Source organism: Porites lutea, chromosome 12 (assembly GCF_958299795.1).
Source record: "Porites lutea chromosome 12, jaPorLute2.1, whole genome shotgun sequence".
NCBI lineage: Eukaryota > Metazoa > Cnidaria > Anthozoa > Scleractinia > Poritidae > Porites > Porites lutea.
In genome coordinates this window covers 19,855,091-19,877,444 of record NC_133212.1, presented here as the reverse complement: position 1 = coordinate 19,877,444, position 22,354 = coordinate 19,855,091, and the positions used below count along the sequence as shown (strand labels likewise).

Below are 22,354 nucleotides of genomic sequence, written 5' to 3'. Positions count from 1 at the left end.
TTGCTACCCTATTCTAGACTAAACTCCCCAAATTCCCCCTATCCTAGAGTAGATGTTTTCCAGAAACAACTGAGGTCACTAGCACAGTCCAGCCAAAACAACACCGATTTGACTTTTTTATATTCTTGAGTGGTAATTCCCAGTTTCCCTAGTCTAGACTAAAATCTTCAGCCAATTGATCAGTTTAAATGGAAAATGATACCCTCTTCTAGACCCAAACTCTCTGATTTATATACCCTATCCCAAATGAAAGTAAACTGCTTGAAAACCATACCCTTCACAGCGGCACATACCTATATAGCCCATATATGGCAGTAACCCCCCCCCCCCCCCCCACCCCCCTCACACCATTAGAGGTTACAAAAGGCACGCAAAAATATGAGCGCATGATTTGGGGAAAAGGGGCAGTAGCGGTGCACTTCTTCTTCCCAGTTTCCTCCCATTTTATTTTTGTGTCTGCTCTTTCTTGCAGACTCGACTATTTGAAAGCTGTAACAGGCTAGGAATCAGAGAGTGCTATGTATTGCTTATCAGCTTAAAATTGGAGTATATAGGCATTTATCTCAAATACATGCACCCTGGTAATATGGAAACATTTGCACAGTTTTATTATATCCTGAATCCCTTCTGGGTGACACATTCAAAACTTACATTGACTTGATTTTCATATTTTTTTAATTTCAAATAAGTTTACACATGATGGTGTAGATAAACAAGTCAGCAAAATTGTATGTACATTTAAAAAAATCTGCCAAGACAAACTATCAACACTGCAGCAGCCAAAAGAAGGATCTTCATAAACTAACCTAACCAGAAGAGAATTTGAAATCCCTTCACTTCCATGGCCAATAAAAACCTGCCAAGTAGTTCTCACTTTGGAGTTCACAGACAAAATCCTATGGTGTAACTATTGGCCATTTGCACGATGGTGTCATTTGCTACGACTACCAGAATTCACTTCGTTTTTCCTTTATTCATGTTTAAATTTGAGAACCCCAGTAAGGTTTTAATAACAAAAGCCTTAATTTGCATAACTAAAGCAAACCCCTGAAGGATTCTGGTAGTAGAAGTCAAGAGATGTCATCATTCAAATCACCAATTCAGATCCTCTTCAGCAGTACCTTCATTTAAAGCTATGTTTTCAACATGACATTTTAATTTGCGGCATCGTTGTTACAGAGAGGTTTATGGGTTGTGATTGTACTGTACACAAGCTATAAGCCTGTTAACAGGTTGTCTATTTTGGGAGAAAAGGGCATGTTAAAAATCTTGAGGGGATGCATGGTGAAGAAAAAAAGATGGAGTGAGGGATTGAGAGAATTGAGGCTTTCCCTCTCTTTGTCTCTTGCTCAACCCACTCCGCTCGCCATTTTTTCCCCTTTTACCCCTCCAAGGAACCTGGTCCCAGCCTACCAAGCTATCCACCTACTTAATAATATACATTACTTGTCCAAAATTACTGTCAAAATGCATATACACAGACGCATAACCACTATATTAATCTCTTTCAATTAAATGTACTCAAAACCCCTCTGAGGTACAAAGATCTGGCCAATTTAAACTTTGATCATTAAGTACAGGTACATGCTCATAAAAAACAAAGGCATCAGTGAGGCTGTGGTACATGTCCATCAACATAAAAATTCCTTGTTGCTTTTGGTAGAGTCACTACAAGTCCTTCTAAATCCTTAGTCAAAATTATTTGGCACCCTGAAAATGAACAGAAAAGAAAAGCATAAAATCGTCATCATCATCATCAATATTATTATCATCCAATGATTGCTACAAATCAGAGCGGAAAGAAGTCAAAAATAATTTTTGTACCTAATCTTGAATTTTCTTGAAGAAATGGTGCCATATCCAGCATATCATCCTCTCTAAAAGAAATATGAAAAAAGAGAATATGCTACAGCTAGCATCACAGCTTAGGAACTTGGGACTCCTTGAAAAAGTGACTGGGTGAATTTCTCTCATAATATCATAGGTGACAAATTACTCCATAATTTTGGCGCGAAATTTCAGCGATAATTAGTAATTTCACATGTGAAATTACAAAATTGCCATGGCAACCCTTCCGTACGTCTCAGTGTCAAGATGGCGACGAAGTTTGAAAATGCCGTGAATGAAGATGTCAGGGCATAAAAAGATGCTTTAGAACACCTAAACACACGAAAGAGCACATCAAAAAGGATTCTAACGGGTATTTTGTCGAAAAATTCTGAACTTATACCAAATTTCAGCTCTAAACGTTTGAGACAGTGGAGTTCTCGATCGATACAATCCAGGATAAACATGTCAAAAATCCAAGATTAATAAGGTAATTCGTCACCTATGATATTAATAGGTAATCAAATGGTATACTCGTGAAAGTAGGGAATAATTTCACTTGCGTTTTGTCCAAATCCTAATAATTTGTAAGGATTTGGACAAAACGCACGTGAAATTATTCCCTAATTTCACTTGTCACCATTTGATTACACATACAAACCTTGCCTTGCACTTTACTTCTCACAATGCTGGAAAAATTTTGCCAATTCAGGAGCACATTTGAAATAGGATACTAAACATGAAAAATTTATGATAGATAGCAATGATGGTAAACTGGTGAAGAAGTCATCTTACACCGATGTGGTCTGGGTTTGTACACTAGAGTTAATCCCAGCTCATGTGGATAGTCTAAGTTTACTGCTAGTACATCTTTCTTAATCTGAGAGGTTTTTCTCCAGAGACTCTGATTTTCCTAAGAAACAAGTTGTTTAGCTGTGTGCCTGATGCTGAAAGAAAAAGTTGAGAGTGAACTCATAAAGAACTTACTTTTCATCTGGTTCTGGTAATTGATCAAAGTATTCTTCCTTCACATAAACATGACATGTTGAACATGCTAAAGAGGCTTCACATGCACCTTGTTACGTGAACCAAAAAAAAAACAAACAAAAAAGACTTGACATTAATATTTTAATTACTCGTGTCCCAATTAACTCTGGCATTATTAACTTTAAAAAAATATTATTAACTTTAAAAATACATGGGACAAAATTATGAAACAAAATACTGACATCAACAAGACAAGTACCTACAATTGTAGGCTATACAACATATACTGAACAAAATAATCATTGTGAAAATGCGAAAGGTTTGAACCCAGGAGTTATTTCATAAGTACGTTGAGTATGATTATCCAGGTGAACGTAGTCCTGAATAGGACTGTTGTTGTTGACAGTGACTGATGTTTTGACAACCTGTGCAGTAGTCATCTTCAGAGTCAAAGTGAGTTGTATCATGTCAGTTGATGGTATTAAACTCTGGTTATTTACCTAATTGGTCAGTTAAGTCACAATGTTTTTGGTTGTCTGTCATGTAAGCCAGCACCAAAATAAGTAAAATCTGCTTATACCAACATAAATGACTTGAGTCTAGAATTAAACACAGCTATACTAGAGGCAATTTTTGGGCAAGGAGAAATAAATAATTTGAGACCCTGAAAATGAAGTGAAATTTTTCTTAAATTAAAAGTAAGGAAATTGTGTTTTTTCTAGCAACTAGCAATGGTCCCCAAAGATGCCTGCTTATAAAACAAAGGTCCACAACTATAATGCAGGTCCAACTCACCTTCCATGTCAATGCCATAGCGATGAGCCAGGTATAATAAGTTATCTCCTACTTTCCCTTTCAATACTTTGGGATTTCCATCTTGATCAATGACGGTAACATTCACTCTGTGACAAAAAATAATGTTTTAGCAGGGCTTCTAGCAACACCTGGAGAGCCATGGCAATTCCCTCTTGCCACTTTAAGAGACTGGTAAATCTCCATATCATATCTACAGTATGGGCTGTGCAACCTAAATTCATACCATAAGCTGGCACTTATAACCCCTGCGCTAGCCTGAGCACAGCAGACGTTTCTCCTCGCTCATTGCCGCTGAGGGATGTTTTGCGAGGAGGAACGTCTGCGACTCAGCGACAGAAATTCCATACTGATGATGTAAATCAATGTTTACATAATAAATCCGGTAGTCATGGGGTTCCAAATGCAAATTTGTTCAATTTTACGTTTCTCCTGGTCGATTTTGGAAAAGTGTTGTGTTCATCTGCGAATGAGCTCCAGCAAAACTCAAATGCTACTTCTAGAGAAGACTATATTCCACAAATATTGACTGGTTTATTAGAGATTCATCACAATTGACCTTTGCCGCCTTTTGTCTTTTGTCTGTCATTAGTAAACAGTAGCTAGAACAATAAAACTACTCCGTTGACCAATTGGCGCTTCTGACCGGATTCAGGACAGATTTTGCGTCATCAGTATGGAATTTCTGTCGCTGAGTCGCAGACGTTCCTCCTCGCGAAACGTCCCTCAGGGGCGACGAGCGAGGAGAAACGTCTGCCGTTTGCAGGCTAGCCCTGGGCTTATAACATCTTTGTAACGGGTTTTAGGGGGGCTTATAAATGAGGGGAGGGCTTATATGCAAGTGGGCTTATAAGCGGAATAGAAAAAACATCTAAAAAAAGCTAGAGCATTGCTGATTACAACACATTTTGCATTTACTGGCTTTTAATTAAACTTCAAAGTGTCATAACAAATAAAATTCATTTCAATATATTTTGAACAGAATTACAGTCAACTCTCTCTAAGACGGACACCTTTTGGACCGGCACTAAGTGTCCGTCTGCGAGAGGTGTCCGTCTTATAGAAAGTCAAATAAAAGGAGTAAAGAAAGGCATGGACTAACTCTAAGTGTCCATTTTACAGAGGTGTCCGTCTTATAAAGGTGTTCGTTAAGAGAGAGTCGACTGTACAGGGGGGCTTATATCCGGATGAGCTCATAATTAGAAGAAGTTTTTGTGTTTTTGTTTGCAGTTAGATGGGCCTATAACTGGGGGACTATGACAGAGAGGGGTGGGGGAGACTTATAAGCCGCAGTTTACAGCAGGTGAGCTTTTGGGCCCTCTAGACCACATCCTAGAACACTTGTTAGAACACGGCTTTGTCAGCTCTATACAAACAACTTGTATGGAGTCCGGGGGGACTCCTATATGAAAGTGGTGGGGATGCTCGTCAGAAATCTTGAATAAAACCCCTAAAGGAGACCAATTTGGGTATGGCCCAACTTTTTTGACCCCTAAAAGAGACCATTTTAAACTTTGATTACATGAATTGAGTAAAAAAATAAATTGAAAATACATAATTTTTGGATATTTCTTCACGTGCAACCCTAAAAGAGATCTTTACCGCTAAATATAATGGTCTTTTGTCCAGAAAACCCTAAGTGAGACCAAAATCTGAAATTTACACCCCTCAGTGAGATGAAGAGTATCCCCGCCCCTTTCATATGGGAGTCTCCACAGGGGTTTAGAGCTGACAGGAGTGATTACTTTAGGAACATAAATTATTTGTCAGTTCTGATTTTATCAGGATGGCCATTAAGACAAAGAAGTAGGTTTAACACATTGAACTCACACTTCATCTGGTGACTTTGGATCTTGCATCTCATATTCTCCACTAAAGAGAGGCCCTGTCAAGGTTTTGTAATAAAAGAAAAGTTTCATAAGCTAGTGACAGCCAGCTACCATAGTATGTTTAATGAAAATAATGGGACGATCAACATTTTATTTTTCTTTACTTGGTCTAAAAGCATAAAGAAATAATAACCAAAAATAATACATGTAAGCATAAAAAGCTTAATAACTGCCTCCCATATGACCATTTTGAGTTCACATATTATAACCTTTTCTCTAGATTGAAGGTTATCAGTATATTAGCCTCTTTGGTGAAGTTACATTGCATAAATACAAAATTTAAACAAGGACAATGTTATTATCATAAAAATGATTTCTCAGGCAAAATATGTTTTGTATCATTATGCTTACAAGGTAACATGTCTAAAAGTAGGTTACTGTAGTTTTTTTATCATTTGAGTTTTACTAATTAAGTTTAATTAATCACCAATTAATTAATTACTTATTTTGTTTATTTATCTAAATCTGCAGTCTGCTCCAAATGCAGATAGGCTTTTAGGCTAGTTTGCGAGACATTTCATTGCAACAAAATATATTACACTATTTAACAACAAAAAGTCGCTGTTGTTATTTAAGCTTATGATTTGCTATTTTAAAAACAAACCTGCACGTGTGTGGAAACTAAGAATCTTTGGAGCAACCCTCAGAGAAAATAAAATCGAGGATTTCGGCACAACCTTCAAGCGGGTCCATAACTGTGCACTTCTCAGAATAGATAGCATTATGAGTAAACGTTACTTTAGCAAACATTGCTGTAATTCTCACTCAATTCTTACATAATCCTTCGTCATCTTTTCACCTGAAGAACTAGTGGAGGGGCAAGGATGATGTTAGTCAGCGGTAGTTACCCAATAAGAAATGCGTAACAAATCTCTATTGACTTGGTAGCCGGGTCTTGCTGGTACATGTAACCAAGCCTTCAGCGTGTGAAAAGCACACGTTCCTTTTCATGGGCTCACATTGGAAATTACCTCGTCTTTTTCCCCAGTAACAAGCTCAAGATGACTACAGGGGACGAAAGACCCAGTACACACGTGATTCAAGTGACAAACATCGCGCAAAATGCTACAACTGATCAGATGAAAACTTTGTTTGGTTTTCTTGGAGAAATCGAGGAGATGCATCTATTTCCTGAGTAAGTTTACTGAATTGTTGGATCAAAAGCCAGCTCAAAGTTTATGGAATAGATTTGCTACAATAATTCTGGTGTCGTCTTTTTGTGGAGCAGTAGTAAAACTGGCAACCTGCTGCTGGAATTACGTTTTTGCGGCAAGATGAGTTTATTAATTAATTTGTATGCAGAGGAATGAGATGTCAAAAACCAACGTTGAAAATTATTTTACCAGGCATATATAATGTAACAAAACGGAACAACATTTCAATTGAATGGTAACTTTGTATAGAAACCAAATTATCACATGAAACAAATCAATGCTTTAGTAATCGATTAACAGCTTAAGTCAGCTTGGTCGAGCCAGGTCCATTCCTATAAGTGGAGATGGGGCTGGGGGGGGGGGGGGGGGGGGTAATTTACTTCCCTATATGGGCTGTTTGGTGAAGTGCCACTTAACAACCTCTTGTATCTAACTGTAAATCCTTGGATGCTTGGGTAAGGGTGCTTTATAAACATCTGATAAATGTCTTACCAAAATGACTATTTTCCTAAAGAAACAAGGTTGATTTTTGCTCAGAAAACTTACTGTCAAACTCAGAAAACCATGAATACCTGAAAAATGGAATGTTGATTGTGTAGTGGCCAATCACAATAAAGTTCAGGACACGCGAGTACAAAATCAAAACCACAAACTAATAACTGCTGGTGCTGTTTGCGGTTTACTTGACTCGCGCCTTATTTGCATTGTCCTTGCAACACAAATAACATTTCATAAATATCTCACAGTTTTGTGATTTTCACGGTTATAATATATTAGTATGTATTATTATTTACTGTCAAATATAATGTACAGCTACAAATCTCCAAAAGGGTTACTGAGTCTTTTTTTCTGGGCGGCTACAGGGTTAGAGTCACAGGGAACCAACAGCACACCCCTGTAAGAATTTTAAGGAAGTGTCTCCCTCCCCCTCAGAATCAATTTTGTACAGGAACTTACAAACTCATGGGTTTTAATGTGTGTGAATTTTTTAGAGATCCCATGGTCCATCTTGGCACTGCTACCCGCGTGTGTTTTGTCAGATTTAAAGATCCTTCCAGTGTTCATGTTGCTCAGCATCTTACTAACACAGTATTCATAGACAGAGCCCTTATAGTTGTACCAGTTCAAGATGGTGAGTTCATTGAAAGGGAGTATCAAAATATTGTATTAATTTGAAATGTTAACACTCCCCCCTCACCCCCACCCTCACCAAAAAATCAAGGGAGCCTCTCTTCCCTCCCAATTTTTTTTTTTATGATTGTGCGCATTGACCATAAGAATGTTCTGATGAAGCTTTGGTCTGTTACATGTATATTCAGATTTAGGAATAAAAGAATTACCGCAATTAAATAGCTTTCTTTTTTCGACCAGTTTATTGTAAAAGGTTCTGAAAGTTCCATTTTGATTATTATTTTGATGTTTGGTAAATTATCAAGTTCTCATACAAAAGACATCTTTAATTTGAGTTTCCTTTTCTTCCTTCTTTTGTTTTCCGCTCTTGCCTAGAACTGTTCTCCATTTATAAGTGGTTTTATGTGTTGTACACGATTAGGGTTAATTGAAAATCTATCTGTGCAAAGTGCTTCAGAGTGACAGATTTTAAAAGGTTTTCATGTTGTGTTTTTGTCTCCTGTTTCTTTATCTTCCATTATTTGAGCAGCCGAGAAAACCTCAGGCTGGCACCGTAGAGTGTATGCATTTAGGAAGTAAGTACATATGCTGTATTGTGTAGGTGCTGCCAGGCAAGGCATCTGAGACTTAATAATATTAAGAAGAGTAACTTGTTTTTTACTGGTATGGTAAATTGGTAAATAACCAAGCATCAGGTTTGTTATTCAATGCAGATTGAAGGAAAGCCTTGATAATGGGTATTTTCTCGATAATATTGTTATTATTATTATTTTCTGCCAAACGTATGGTACACATACGACTGTAAATGAGAAAACATGCATTGTCATTAATTTAAAATTGTATAAACATCATTCTTTTTCAAAGCCACCGGAAATTTGTCTTTTTCTGATGTCTTACTGTGCAACATGTAATGTCCACAATATCTTCTTCTTTTAGTTGCAGCCATATTTTGTTGTCCTTTAATTTCCTTTTAATCCTGCAGTTACGAATGTCACCACTGATTTTTATGCAGAATAGAAATTTGACAGCACAAAAGACTTAGTCGGTGCACCATCTAAGCTTATTTCGTTTAATCAGGTACAATACCAAATGAATCTGAAGCAGTACAGTTGGCGGCACCTGCCAGCGCTGTTGCAGGAGGCTTTCCTGGATCATCAGGAGGTTTACTACCCACTCCTCCCATACCTGCACAGGTGTGTACTACCCACTACTCCCATAGCTAAACAGGTATTCTTCCCCCCCCCCTGCTACTATGCATACCTACAGCTGTATATGACCACTATAGAAACATTAATATAACCACTTCAGAGAAAATAGTCATAGCTGTTTATAGGTATAAACCAACCCCCTTATATATGCCTGCATACATGTAGGTGTATAGTAACCACCCCCTCCCATACCTGCATAGATAAATACTACCCACCCCTCCCATACCTACAGTATGCCTGCATAGGTAAATACTACCCACCCCTCCCATACCTTAAAATTTAAAACTACCCACTCCTCCTATACCTACAGTTTTTCTTAGAGCACAACTGTGAATACTGTAGTATGGTTGTTAAAAGTAGTTGGCTGCCAGTGAAAATCGCTGCCTACTTGGTTAGTAGTGGCCAGCCATGCTGCTTGGCATTTCTTTACTCATGGCGTTTTTAAAATAGAATATCCCAGGACTGGCCGCTTACTCTGACAACTCAGCGGTCTACTTCAAAACTTTCTGACAACCCTGAGTATGATGTTAAAGTACTGCTTAGAGATTTCATACATGTATATTTACATCAGTGTAAAATTGTTCATTTGTTTGGTCTGAAATTACATGAATGATAATGAAATTTATTATTGCCATATTGTCACAGGTTCCTATTGTTCCTGGTGTAGTTTCTACAGTCATTCCTGGGGTGAGATGTGTTTTTGTTTTAGTACATTTAAAACCCCTTTACTAGAAGTACACACAATCAAGGCCCCATACACACAAATCTGAGTACCTTTAAAACCAGATATTTTTTACATGAATTGGCCTTTTGTCCTCATTTAACTAGTGAATCTGCTCACCCAAACCGCCTCCAGAGTGGTTTAAGGCTGGATGTTTGGATTCATGTGAATGGGGCCTCAGATGACTTACCATTCCATCCTTGACTTGAAATAGAGCTGTACTGTGTTCCCATCTGATTTAAATGCTGCTCTGTCAGAGATTTTTTAACCCCAAATTTATTATCTTACAGTTTTCACTACAACTCAAAGTATTTCTTGCATGCTCATGTCATTAATTTTGTTCTTATTTGATGTAGTTGGCGACAACTCTTACTTTACCAGCTCCTTTACCTCCGCCGCCGCCACTGACAAATGTGGACCCCAGTAAAATTGATGAAATAAGGAGGACTGTTTATGTTGGTAACCTGGATACTACGGTAAGAGTGCAAAAATTTGAAGCTGTAGTTGTCATAGAGAGTTAGAGCATAGGCCCTATGAGACAGAAATATTTTGGTGCCTCAAAAAAAAGTATGTCAGTGAATTGGAAGATTACACAGAAGTATGATGCAAGAGGAAGGATGTAAGGAATCATTTTATTTCTTTCATGTAAGTGGGAGACTAAATATGAAGTTAAAGTGTTTGTCATGTCTGCATAGTTATCACAGTTGGTACAGACTGTGTGTGCTGATTTTCCAAGTTGTTGAAAGGAGAGAAAGAAGGAGTTTTAGAAACTCAAAGTTCAAAAAATGTCCTGCCTGGTTGTCTGGGACTCATAGGTTTCTTGCAGGGCAAGTATCATTCTATGTTCGCTCAGTGCTCAGTGGGTACAGGTTTTGGCTAGTCATCTTGTAACAAAGTCATTCACTAAGGAAAGCCAGGGTGCTTTTCTAAAGAACAAGCTTATTCATCCTTTATTTAAGCCGTGAAAATAACTAAACTTGTTTATTTCTCCACAGCTGTCAGCAGAACAACTCATGGCATTCTTTTCTGGCTGTGGTGAAATCCGTTACGTTCGAATGTCAGGAGATGATACTCAACCCACCAGGTATGACCTTCTCAAGTGACCAACATCTATTTTCTCCTAACAACACCAATGCAGTATTAAGAGAAAAGGTTATGAGAATTGAAAATGATCCCCAGAGGGAAAATGCTTTGATCTTTTATCAAATTCTCTTTATTAATAATTCTTTAAGGAAATGTATGGAGATCAGTCTGGAGAATTATTATGTTATACTGAGGTTCTTTTTCGTGTACATGTATTTTAGTATTACTGGGGTGAAGAAAATCATTCATTATATCAAACACTTAGTTATATAGAGGTTTGTTATATCAAGGTTCCACTGTATCAAAAAAGCAAGAGTATCAAGTGTAAGTGTTCGGTGTATAAACTTACTACTTTAGTACCTGTAAACATTATCCAGTTTTTCAAAGGTTAGAGCATAAACTCACTATTTAGAGGGTTTTGGAATTGCTGGAGATTTGACTGTTTTTACCATCTTTCTTGCTTAAAGATAACTATCAACAAGTGTTAGATCATTGGTAAAAACGTTTCCCATGGATGTGGTATTTCTATATTAGGTTTGCCTTTGTGGAGTTCTCTGATCCTGCGGCAGTGACCACAGCTTTGCAGTACAATGGCGTGATCTTTGGTGGCAAACCACTCAAGTAAGATTTTTGTTTTTAAAACTGGTCACAAGAAATTGTAAAGCCATACTCATTATCTTGTTTATTTAATGGACATGGAGATGCAATTTAATATTATCTTTTACTCTGGGGGAAGGGGGTCAATTTTTATGCTTATGGTACAAGGCAGTGTATGGTAAGTCTTCCTTCATTCTAACAAGTATTGCCTATAAAAGGAAACCTATACAATGTAGTAGTAAAAAATACAAAATGCTCTGTATTACTATATATTTGAAATCTAAGCAAAATGGACATGAATACACAAAGTTTTCAGAGTATGTGGTTAGGAAGGTCAGGCAAGGCGGACAGTAACAAATATCCACTGACCACCTTCCCTTTTAAGAGTCTCATCTCTCAAGGCAAGGCACTCGTCTCCCAAAACAAGACGCTTCTCTTGCAAGAAATAAGATTAGATTGGTAACTTACTTTTAAGCAGTGTTGTAACCTTTATCCCAGTCTCAGATGCAGGTGGTGTGCAGTGGCAGATCCAGATTTTCAGATAAGGGGGGGGTCCAGACCCCGAGATAAGGGGGAGCCCGGTCTCAAAAAAAAATTTTTTTCAGCCCTTCAGGCCTCAGTTTGGTCTAAAGATAAGGCCCCTCCTCCCCTCTCCTGGATCCACCACTGGTGTGTATGGAAAGCATTCTCATATTATTTCTATGTCACTCATTGTTTGGAAGAATAAACGCTCACGAGGCTGAAGATTTGCTTGTGTCCTTGTGTCAAATTTTCTGACAAGACTTTGTTGCATTAATTTTGCTTGTTTCTTTCTAGAGTTAACCACTCCAAAAATGCCATTGTGAAGCCACCATCAAAAGTAGATAAGGATCGGAAAGATAACGATAAGGCCATGCGACGCGTCAAAGAAGCATCCTCCTACATTGAAGATGAACTAGATCCAGGTATTCATTTAAATTAATTATTCGGTTGATTTGAATCAGCTCTTTAATTTCCACATCAACCCTTTTCATTCAACATCTCAAATCTAAGCAAGATGAAAACTGGGAAGTTTTCATTTTTGCGAGATGTTAATAAAATTAATTACCACAGTAAGTGAGTCTGCATGGTCACAATTCAAAAGATAGAAACTTTTTCAGTACTTGTATGTTTGTTACTTCTGCCGGTAGATGGTACAGTTCTTCCAAGTAGTGTAATAGTTACCGGTCATTTTGATACAAAGTTGTTTCGATACAAGTTTATTCATTCGAGGTGTAAATAGTTCTATGTACTTGGCTTAAAGAACGAAGATATTCACCCTAAATGTTTTTCTTGTTCACTCGCAAACTATACTTGAAGTGAACAAAATTTTCGTGCAATTTCACAGCTTGAGTTTGTATCGAAACGACTTGTATTGAAACGACTTTGTATCGAAACGGCCGGTTTCGAGTGTAACCGTTAAATATGCTTACCAGCATCTAAGTTCTCCTTACCCTTTTCTCCCATCAAAATTCGTCAAAATTTCCAAATTTCATTTTGTAAAATCCTGGAAAACAATTAATACCATCTGAAAGTACTACCAAACAGGTTTGATTTGAATGGTCACACTATAGGATTTCATCCACAAACACAAATTCTCAAATATGAAAGTCATGAAATCGTGATTTTTTATTTATTTATTTTGTTCTCAGCTGACAAATCAAGGTCTCGCTCTAGGTCACGTTCCAGACGAAGATCTTCATCAAGGTATAAAAGTTTTTACCGTGTTACAAAAAAAGTTCTACACCTGTATACAATTAACTTGTTGAACTAGGCTTTGGTAAGGGCGCTTTCCAAAAAATGGTAAGCGCTGTAAGTCTGTATAATTTATAGGGCGTGTCTCTTTGTCTTCAGTTTACGGGACATTTTTTTTAATTCTTAGGTCAAAAAGGCGAAGGTCTCGTTCTCGTTCTGGGTCACGTCGAAGAAGACGGTCACGCACTCGCTCACCTTCCAGGTTTGTTTGAAAGAAAATTTATTGTAAAACTAGGCAGTAGCGATTTGAACTGACTACTGCCACTTCGCTTGCTCTCTTACATTTACCTCGGGGAAGAATAAAAAGCCACTCCTTGTTTACGCTAGCTTTCGAGTGAGCTCTCCAGTTGGGGGATGTCGGAAACGTCACCACGCGCGATGTGCACGCGCGTTTTTTCCCATTTCGCTTCGCTCGCAACTCCAAACTCCGAGCATGTTCTTTCCCTAGTGACCAAATATGCTGTTTATTGTTCATAGGGACAGATACAGGAGTCGACGCAGATCACGGTCATCTTCAAGACCAAGAAGTTACCGTCGCTCTCGAAGCAGGTATAGTTAAAAATAACCCTTCTTAGATGATCGACAGGCCTTATTGGATTGCCACAGCATTATACTGAAATTTTAAAGCGTCAACAGTACATTATTTCCTGTACACCAATATGTACGGTGAAACACGTACATAAAGAACAAACCGGTTTTATCCTCCCCCGTTGTAGTGAGAAACCCGACAACCGGAGAGAGCAACTTCCATGTATTCATGTCACAGCGTTTGTTTTTTACTTTTAGAACGATTTTGGTGCAAATTTAGAATATCATTCAAGTCCCACGAAATACCTTGCAAAACCTGTAGACCTAAAACAGGTATTTTTGACCTTCAAATGACGTTTACTTTTCCCCTTTTGATATCTTATATTCCGAATGCGCTCATAGAGGGAGTGTACCTTCGGGAAAAAGTTCTCTAAAATTTATCTTAAAAATAAACCGATATGTGAAAACGTCGTGGCATAGCCCTTCGGGTTTTGGGACACCTGTTACTAATGTAGTGCCTCTGGGTCTCCCGAAATATAACGCAAATATCGTTGTTGTATTTCTTATTGTTGTGTACAGAGAAAGGAGGAGACCGCGTCGTTCAAGGTCTAGGGAAAAGCGTTCTAAATCACGAGACCGCCGTTCAAGATCACGTGATCGTTCACGTGATAAATCAAAGGAAAGAAAGAGGACTGCATCACCTGAGAGGTCACCATCGAAGGAGAAAAAGCCGAGTAAACAGAAATCTGAAGCTACTGAGAAGGACGAAGAGAAAGATGAAAAGAGCCGAGAGGAATCAGAAGAAAGGACAGAGAAGAGAAGATCCAAGGACAAAGAAAAGGCTCGAGATAAAGAATCAGAAAAGGAAAAAGATCGAGAAAGGAGGAAAGAGAAGGAACGACAGCGGGAGAAAGAAAGGGAGAGAGAAAGAGAAAAACGAGAAAAAGAACGTGAACGGGAAAGGGAAAAACGGGAGCGTGAGATAAAAGAACGTGAACGAGAACGGGAGAAAGAACGAGAACGCGATAGAGACAGAGATAGGAGAAGATCAAGGAGTCATTCAATGTCGCCATCACCAAAGAGGTAAGTTGTCCTACTGATCACAAGCATCATTTTGTACTTGTTTGTTCTTCAATTTTGGGCTGCAGTGCAACTAAACGTTAAGGCCCCGTTTAGAGCTGGGTAGATCTGCAAAGTGCTGTGTGACCATTGTTTTCGAACTCTTACGAAATGCACTCTTACATGACACTTGCAGTAGTGTTATTGAATAGCCTCCGTTTGATACATTAAAATTCTAACATGACTCCGAGGCGTTGAGGTCAAAATTGCAAATTTTTCACGACTCTTTTGTCTCGCAATTTCTAGAAGAGACTTGAGCGCAAGGAAAACTAACCAAATATAGAACAAATGACTAGAAAGCCTCGGAGTCAATATTAGAATTTTAATATATCGAACGTGGGCTATTAACACACCTGTTTTGTTTATTGGAATCTTTGCATCTGTCAGGAATTGGCGTCCATTTACCTTGTTTTTCTTTGAGGCACTTATCTTTTAACTCCTCTGTCTAGAATTGCTGTCCTTCATACAGACTAAGCTTTTTTTTGTTTGGTTCTCCTTTTGAACAAAATAGACATCATAAAAAGAAAAAGGAGAGAAAAGCAAGAGAGAAAAAATACAGCAGCTCACAAAGCGCTGACGAAGAAAGTGATAAGGAGAGAAACTTTGCAGGTAACAGTGTATTCTTGGTTTGCAACCACGTGACAAGGCGGCCATGCTGGTGGTCAATACAGTACAATTTTTTCTAGAAGAGTTTACATGAAAATGCTGTTTAGTTCCCACCGACATGGCCGCCGTGACGTCACATGCAACGGCGACAACGGCAACGAGGACTTCAAAAAAGCAATAGGTTTACTAAGCAAATCATCAACTTTGCACACTCTTTTGCACATTATCGTTGTCGTCCTCTTCACAAATATAACATGAAATTCCCTAACCGAACCGGACGTTTTACGGAAGACGTAAACAAAGACGACGAATTTCTCTTTTTCCTTGTAAACTAAAGAATAATTTAACTCCAAGGATATTTAGTTACATTTGAAATTTTGAGCGAGTGGACCTAATCGTGACAAACTTTGAAAAAAAAAGACTTTTTATTAGTGACGTCTTCGTTGCCGTTATCGTCGACGTTGCTAAAGCTACCTATTATGCACTTAGTATTATTAAAATCATAAGTTGCCTCACACGAGCAAGTTCCTAGACAAGGGACTTGTTCGTGTGGATGTACGAGATGGCACAATTTTGACATGACCTGCAGTCCTGCAACCCAACGTTTTTATGCATGTAGAGGTGACCTAGATTTCACTGACGCTTAACAAGCTTCCGACAGTTTGTACGAATTTGGACAAGTCTTTAAAATCATTCCTGCGGACAACAGCTTTCATTCACGTAGAGGTGACGTTTGGGCATTTTTAAAAAGCTCAGGCTGCATTTACAAGTAAACTGTGTCACGGCGGTCTAATATTGGCAGTAAGGCGTCTTTATTCGCGAAGGAACGTAACGTTAGCGAGGAATGTACTTGTAAATGAAAAAGATCACAGCTTCATTTAAAAGAAATCCCACTCACAAAGCATTATATCAAACAACAAAAATGAACTTTGAAAAACTGGTAGTCTAACAAGTTTTCAAAAACCACAATTATTGCAGTCCGTTTTAATGATCTTTTATATATTTACTGACTTGTTAATACCGTCGTTTAATGTTTTGAGCGGTAATTTTATGTTTCACTCATTGTGATGGCAGCGCTTATTGTTTGAATTTTGAGAAATTTCGTGACACAGCTCCTTTAAGCTTTCTTTGATTCTTGCCTTAGCAGATAGTGAGGAAGAAAAGGAGAAATCCAAGAGAAGTAAACGACATGGAAGTGTGGACGACCAGGATAGTGAAGGCTCGGATTACAAAAAAAGCAAGAAAAAGAAGAAGAAATATGCTGAGGAAGAAGATGATGAAATTTCTGATGGTGAAAAGAGAAGAGATGAAAGGGAAGAAAGAAGCAAAGAAGAAAAAAGCCGAGATGAAAGATACAGCGAAGAAAGAGAAGACAGAGATGATAGACGATCCAAGAAGAAATCACGAAGCTACAAGAAGAAGCCTGTCAGTGCAGGAGACTATGATAGTGACAGTGATTAGCGACATAAGTAAAGCTTTAAAGTTTTGCGAAAGACGTCCTTGAGTTGTGTAGGAAGTCCAGAAACTGAACGCTGTGTCAAACGTGTTTTACAGAACAGTTTTAACAACTGATTGGTCCACAGCTATACAAAGCTTTTGTAGTGTTGAAAAATGGAAGAACATTTCCAGATTAAATCTTAAACAAAAATATTGTAGCGTAACGTTCATGAAAGTAAATTCAAACACCGGTGTTTTATACCCATAGACTCAAGTGTTCTGTAAAGTTCACAGATGTACGTCGAGAAATATTGTATTTCTATTTCCAAGCTTTGTCTTTCCTGTGGGCAGTTTACATTGTTTATCTAACTGTTCGTCGGTTTGAACGATGCCTTACCGATCACAGTTCGGGTTACATCTTAGATGTTACAATCTATTGTAACAATTAAACAACTGAGAGATGAGATTAAGAAGATGAAACATAGGTTCAAGTTGAAGAAAACCGAGTCTTTACGTTTTTCTTGAAGTACCAGCATTTCATTTCAAACTAGTGTCAGTTAAACATTTAGGTGACTTCCTTTCTCAGCGTAAAAAGTGGTTAATGTTATAATCTTCATGTTTCTTAACTTGTTTATCCCTTAGACAATTCATTTCTGAAAATAATAAAGTTTTATAACATTCTTCTTTTACTCTTCTCAAACTCGTTAACAATTCACAAAGAAAATACAAAGGCAGTTAGTGTTTAATCAGATGAAAAACTGTTCATTTTTGCATCCTTATTTTCTCCTTCTAAAATCATTTTGTTTGAGATGTAATATCAAGCATGCGACGCAGTGTTTTATGACCAGATGGAACACCTCAAAGTTCGTCACAAATACTGCGCTGCGCATCATATTTTCAACTTTTTTCTCAGTGTTTCATCTCGTGATGAAACACTGCATCTCATGCTTGATATCTTGCTTCTAAAATTGCCTCACTCCTACATAGACCCCTGGAGGGGGGGGGAGGGGGCGGGGTAGACACATAACCACCTGTTATCAGTGGGTCCCTAATTGGTTATTTTGGCACTGGGAGTTGCCTTATTTGAAGGCCAGAATTTGGGGTTTAAAAGCAACATGGTGAGATTCAGGATCAAAAGTATGCTGGGGATGCGGGATTCCTAAAGTAGGTATCTGGATTATGGGATTGAGAGAAAATTTGGGTGGGGATTACGGGATTAACGAACCCCTTTGGGGAGTGGAGGATTGGAAAATTGTGCTATGGACCAAAAAAATATCTTCATGGGAGGCAATTCTATTACAAACATTGATCCCAAAGATGGAAACCATGGTACCTTTCAGGCAATCTCTATCTTTATAATACAATCACCTTTTATAAGGGACAGTTCTTTTTTTTCCCTAATGTAAATCAAACTTTCTACAATCCTACATTTACCATACAGACAACTCTAAATTATGCAGACACTGGGATAAAATTACACTTGTAAAAGTTTTGACAGATCTGGGTAGTTCTTTTGATTGGTTGAAGTAAATTTCACTTAGGGCATGAACAGTCAGAGGCACAACCCAAGTCTGAGAAGTGGCACAACATCAGTATGGAATTTTTGCACTCATTTCTCAGAGTCGTCATTTCACAGGGAAACCAGTGGTGGCATCGCAACATGTCAGCTGTTTTCTCAGGCCAAGATTTAAGAAATAATAATTTGACTAATTCATACAAGTAGAATTTCTGAAAAATGCTGCAATTCATTGTAACCTGACCCCTGAAATTTTAAACCCAACATCAGCACTTTTTGGCTAAAACTATCAAACTCAATCTGATGTTTTTGGTCTTCAAAGAGAAAAAGGGCAGACCACATAGAACAGATGTTAGGCAAATGGCCCAACAGTTGCAACAGCACCAGAGCCGTAGCTAGCGGAGAGGCAACGGGTCAGCTGCCCCCCCTGGACCTGTTGAGCCAGACACATCAAGTCTTTGGATGGATTTGTTTTCTTTAGACTGTTATTCTGGTTATAGTGACTTGCAATTGTTTGCCATTTTCATATTCGAGGTCAATTTTTCGGAGACATGTCTCATGACAAGTGCTGAAAATAGCATTTCAGAGCCTCCGAATTTGAAAATTTTCTGGGGGAGAATACCCCCAGCACCCCCCTACAAGGCTTGTGATAATGCTTCCCCTCTCCCCACCCATTACAAAAACCTAACTATGGCCGTGAGCACTAAAGCAGAGACATGGAGTTTCCATTTTATTTTACATCCTTTTGAAAATAAGGATGTTCACCTTCACACAAATCCAGTATCACACAAAGGTTTTATCCATAATTTATCCAGCTGCAAAAATATTATCAAAATCATTACAAACCTCATGGATGAAAATTATTAATAGCACTACCACCAAGAAGAAACTACAAATAGAAAATATAACTCAAAGGAAATTCCAAATTGTCATTCAGTAAAGGACATGGAGTCTGAATTATTTAAACCAACTTATGGTCAAAACAGGAGACAGTAGAATTCAGCTATGGTTTTAAAACAGTTTCTAAGTCACCATTCATTACCATGAATGCAAGAGGCATACAGCTCTTCTTTTTTTCTGGCTTAACAAAAGAAGTCGGGGTCGATTCCTATTGTTTTCTATCTCAAATATAAACCCCCCTTTTTGGTTAATGTCCATACCACATATTTTTTTATTTTAGCTGTGTTACTTTTGAACAGTTGAAAGCCCAATCTGCAACAATGTATTTGTTTCACTTCATAAGAAACATACTGTTTACCAGACTTAGTCATTCACTGGCCAAAAATATGCACCATTATAAAAGAATTTGCTCATGAATTGTGTGACAAAACCCACGCATACACAACAATAAATGGGCGAGTTGTCAGCAGCCGTAATTTTTTCTAATGTCTATACATTTTCAAAGGGTACCCAAATGATTATTCCAAAATAAGTTTTAAAAATAACTTAAACTTTTTAAAATTAGTTGTAATTTATAAATAAAACTAATAATTTAAGATAAAATAGTTTTCTTTTGTTTTTCTTCCTGCCACTGTTCTTAATAATTGAATTGCAAGGAAGTTCAGATACTCAACCACATCACTTATACTGCAGAAGCTATATAACAGACATCTCTTTGGGGGAAGTGATTTTCCCCATGTTTACATAATTTTCCTTAGCTTTAATGGAGAGCAAGACTAGTGTTAGAAGTTATTAGGCCTCAGAGCTGATTATCATTAGCTGTGCTAGAAACAATCTGTTCGAATCTAAGCTGCTGGATCACAGCACACTAACATCCAAATATGTTAATTAAAGTTGTGATCTTCATTGGTGAAACTCATTATCACATTTTTCGACGAAAACAGTTAATATTTTGCGACAACACCAATGGCTTCACTAACCAAACCTGGGTAGTGACACATCATCAAAGTGGAATTTTCTGCACTCATTCCTCAGATGTCATTTTGTGGGGAAACCTCAGGTGGCGTTGTAAAATGTGGGCTGTTTTCTAAGGTTATGATCATATGAGTTCCATCAATTGTTCTAGCTTCACTATGAAAACAGTTGTGAAAAACATATTTGGACATGACTTGTGTAACAACCCGTGTTAAGTGTCGAACTAGAAAGCTGACATATGACTCCTCGCGACTACAATATTTTTATACTATAATAAACTTTCATTTACTCTCCTGTATGGGGTACCCCCATTAAATCTAACTGGGTATTGGGCCACTTTACTCCTTTTTACTTGAAATGGCGATGTATATGCCGAGGGATGGATTTTGAATCCATGTAATCGTGGCGTGTACTTTTCAGTGCTTTTTAAAGGTCTGTATTCAGGAAACACCATGAAAAACATGTGAGGAAAACTCCTGCCAAAGCCTGCTCCATCCACATAGCTGTGTTTAAGAAGCCGTGGAGAATACACCTCACTGCATCGTGGACAATAGACTTTCACTGTTTCTTCCCCAGGTTTATCAGACATGCCAACTGGCAGAACATTTGAGTTACTACAAAGAACTCGTGGACAGTGACCAAAATCACCTTGCAGGTACTTGTAAAGCATCTTATTGCAACCTCGATCGCTCAAGATGAACCTTGCATGTATAAGACTGTACAGCTTCTCTGCAATTTTATTCAACGATTTTTCTTTTATTGTACATGTAGGCATTTTAATCGATCCATTGGCAATGCCTTTTGAGATTGTTTCACTTCTTAGAGGTTTATCCAGAATTATATCGAGGGCCTGTTCAAAGGGACAGACCTGTTCTTCAAGTCCTACGAGGTTCGAGAAGTCTTTGATGAAGTCTTTGTCAACTTCGCAGAAGAAGTCATTTCCGAGTTCAGTGCAAAATCGATGGACCCAGGAGCTACTTGTAGAGTCGTCCATGACGCGATTATCCAATAAAATTTTTCAGATTATCGCTTTCACTTGTTTAAAATAGTAATGGGATTCTTCACCCTTTTTCGGTTTCAAATGACACAGCACTCTGTAAATACAGAAAGCGGATGACAACAAACGGTAACAATATGAATAAAAATTTGTCATTCGTCATCCGAAAATTTAAACAGGAAACGCGGAACAGAACAAAGACATATCCCGTAATCCATTGTCGCGTTCGTTTGACGCCCTACGGGTGGGCGTGCTTCTATCAGAACTATCAGAACGTGCAACATTCGTCGTCTCCACAACAAAGTAGACTCACAAAAGCTTAAATTTTTCTAGAAATTCGATTCAAAAGAAAAGTGAAACCACCATGTTCGCCGCCATTGTAAGCCAGCTGTTGTGCTTGAAGACTCCGCTGACCACAAAGCCCGTAATCACATGCAAAGTTCATGAAAAAGAACATTCTCGTTCACAGAGCTTAGGGAAAAAGAATCTCAACAATTTAAGGAATGTTCTAAGTAACATTCAGGCAGGTGATAAATTTCCAAGAAAATGTGGCGCTAAAGAATTTATAGTTCACGGGAAATAAAGTATCCAGTTGTTTGTATAATTAAATTTTAAACTGGACAGACAGACGACGATCACCATGTGAAGTAATACCACGTAACCTGAGATCAGGCGTTATTTTTTTTATTTTTTGCTTCTTTGCTTCTTTGGCTCGAGAGGGAAAAAAATAACGCCTGATACATTTATTTAACAAGCCGTCAACCGCCCCCTAATTTACATAATCTAACGTCTGCGTGACCTGTCATGTTATTAGCCAATAAGCGTTTACCATAAGGGAATCAAATTTGGCGCGAATAATGTCTCTTTTGAAATCAATTTTAGCTAGGGAAAAGAAAATTTTTAAGTATGTCCATGTTCAGATGGCGCTTCCTAAAAAAAATTTAAATGTGTTGTTTTTGTGATGAAATACTGCTAGCTGGAGCTGCCGTACCTTTAATTAATAGCTACAAATAATAAAGACTTAACTGGTGAAAGCTCGTTGACTTCGTACTGTACCGAAAGCAGTGAAAAAAAAAATTAGGCTGAAGCACCT

At 38.0% G+C, this 22,354-nt stretch overlaps 2 protein-coding genes and 1 pseudogene across 5 annotated transcripts; 1 reads left to right on the top strand and 2 right to left on the bottom strand.

The window, feature by feature from the left end:
- Nucleotides 1–657: 657 nt before the first annotated feature.
- Nucleotides 658–6,359, bottom strand: LOC140954023 (adrenodoxin-like protein 1, mitochondrial). The gene is made up of 6 exons (XM_073403418.1): nt 6,121–6,359; nt 5,458–5,512; nt 3,610–3,716; nt 2,815–2,902; nt 1,825–1,877; nt 658–1,710 (listed from the first exon to the last, which is right to left on the bottom strand). The coding sequence occupies exons 1-6, from the start codon at nt 6,236–6,238 to the stop codon at nt 1,607–1,609; spliced, it is 525 nt and encodes a 174-aa protein (XP_073259519.1). The 5' UTR covers nt 6,239–6,359; the 3' UTR covers nt 658–1,606.
- Nucleotides 6,360–6,485: 126 nt separating this feature from the next.
- LOC140954022 (uncharacterized) lies at nt 6,486–17,562 on the top strand. 4 transcript variants are annotated; one of them, XM_073403414.1, is made up of 14 exons: nt 6,486–6,651; nt 7,663–7,802; nt 8,879–8,994; nt 9,655–9,696; nt 10,087–10,206; nt 10,726–10,814; nt 11,348–11,434; nt 12,227–12,354; nt 13,081–13,135; nt 13,311–13,385; nt 13,661–13,732; nt 14,291–14,794; nt 15,342–15,439; nt 16,584–17,562. In XM_073403414.1, the coding sequence occupies exons 1-14, from the start codon at nt 6,518–6,520 to the stop codon at nt 16,895–16,897; spliced, it is 1,974 nt and encodes a 657-aa protein (XP_073259515.1). In that variant the 5' UTR covers nt 6,486–6,517; the 3' UTR covers nt 16,898–17,562. The 4 variants fall into 4 exon arrangements, with proteins under 4 accessions (XP_073259515.1, XP_073259514.1, XP_073259517.1 ...); XM_073403413.1 differs by having other exon boundaries at nt 16,581–17,562; XM_073403416.1 differs by lacking the exon at nt 6,486–6,651 and adding an exon at nt 8,331–8,376 and having other exon boundaries at nt 7,688–7,802; nt 16,581–17,562.
- A 2,970-nt stretch (nt 17,563–20,532) lies between these two features.
- LOC140953839 (casein kinase II subunit beta pseudogene) lies at nt 20,533–21,258 on the bottom strand (annotated as a pseudogene).
- Nucleotides 21,259–22,354: the final 1,096 nt, after the last annotated feature.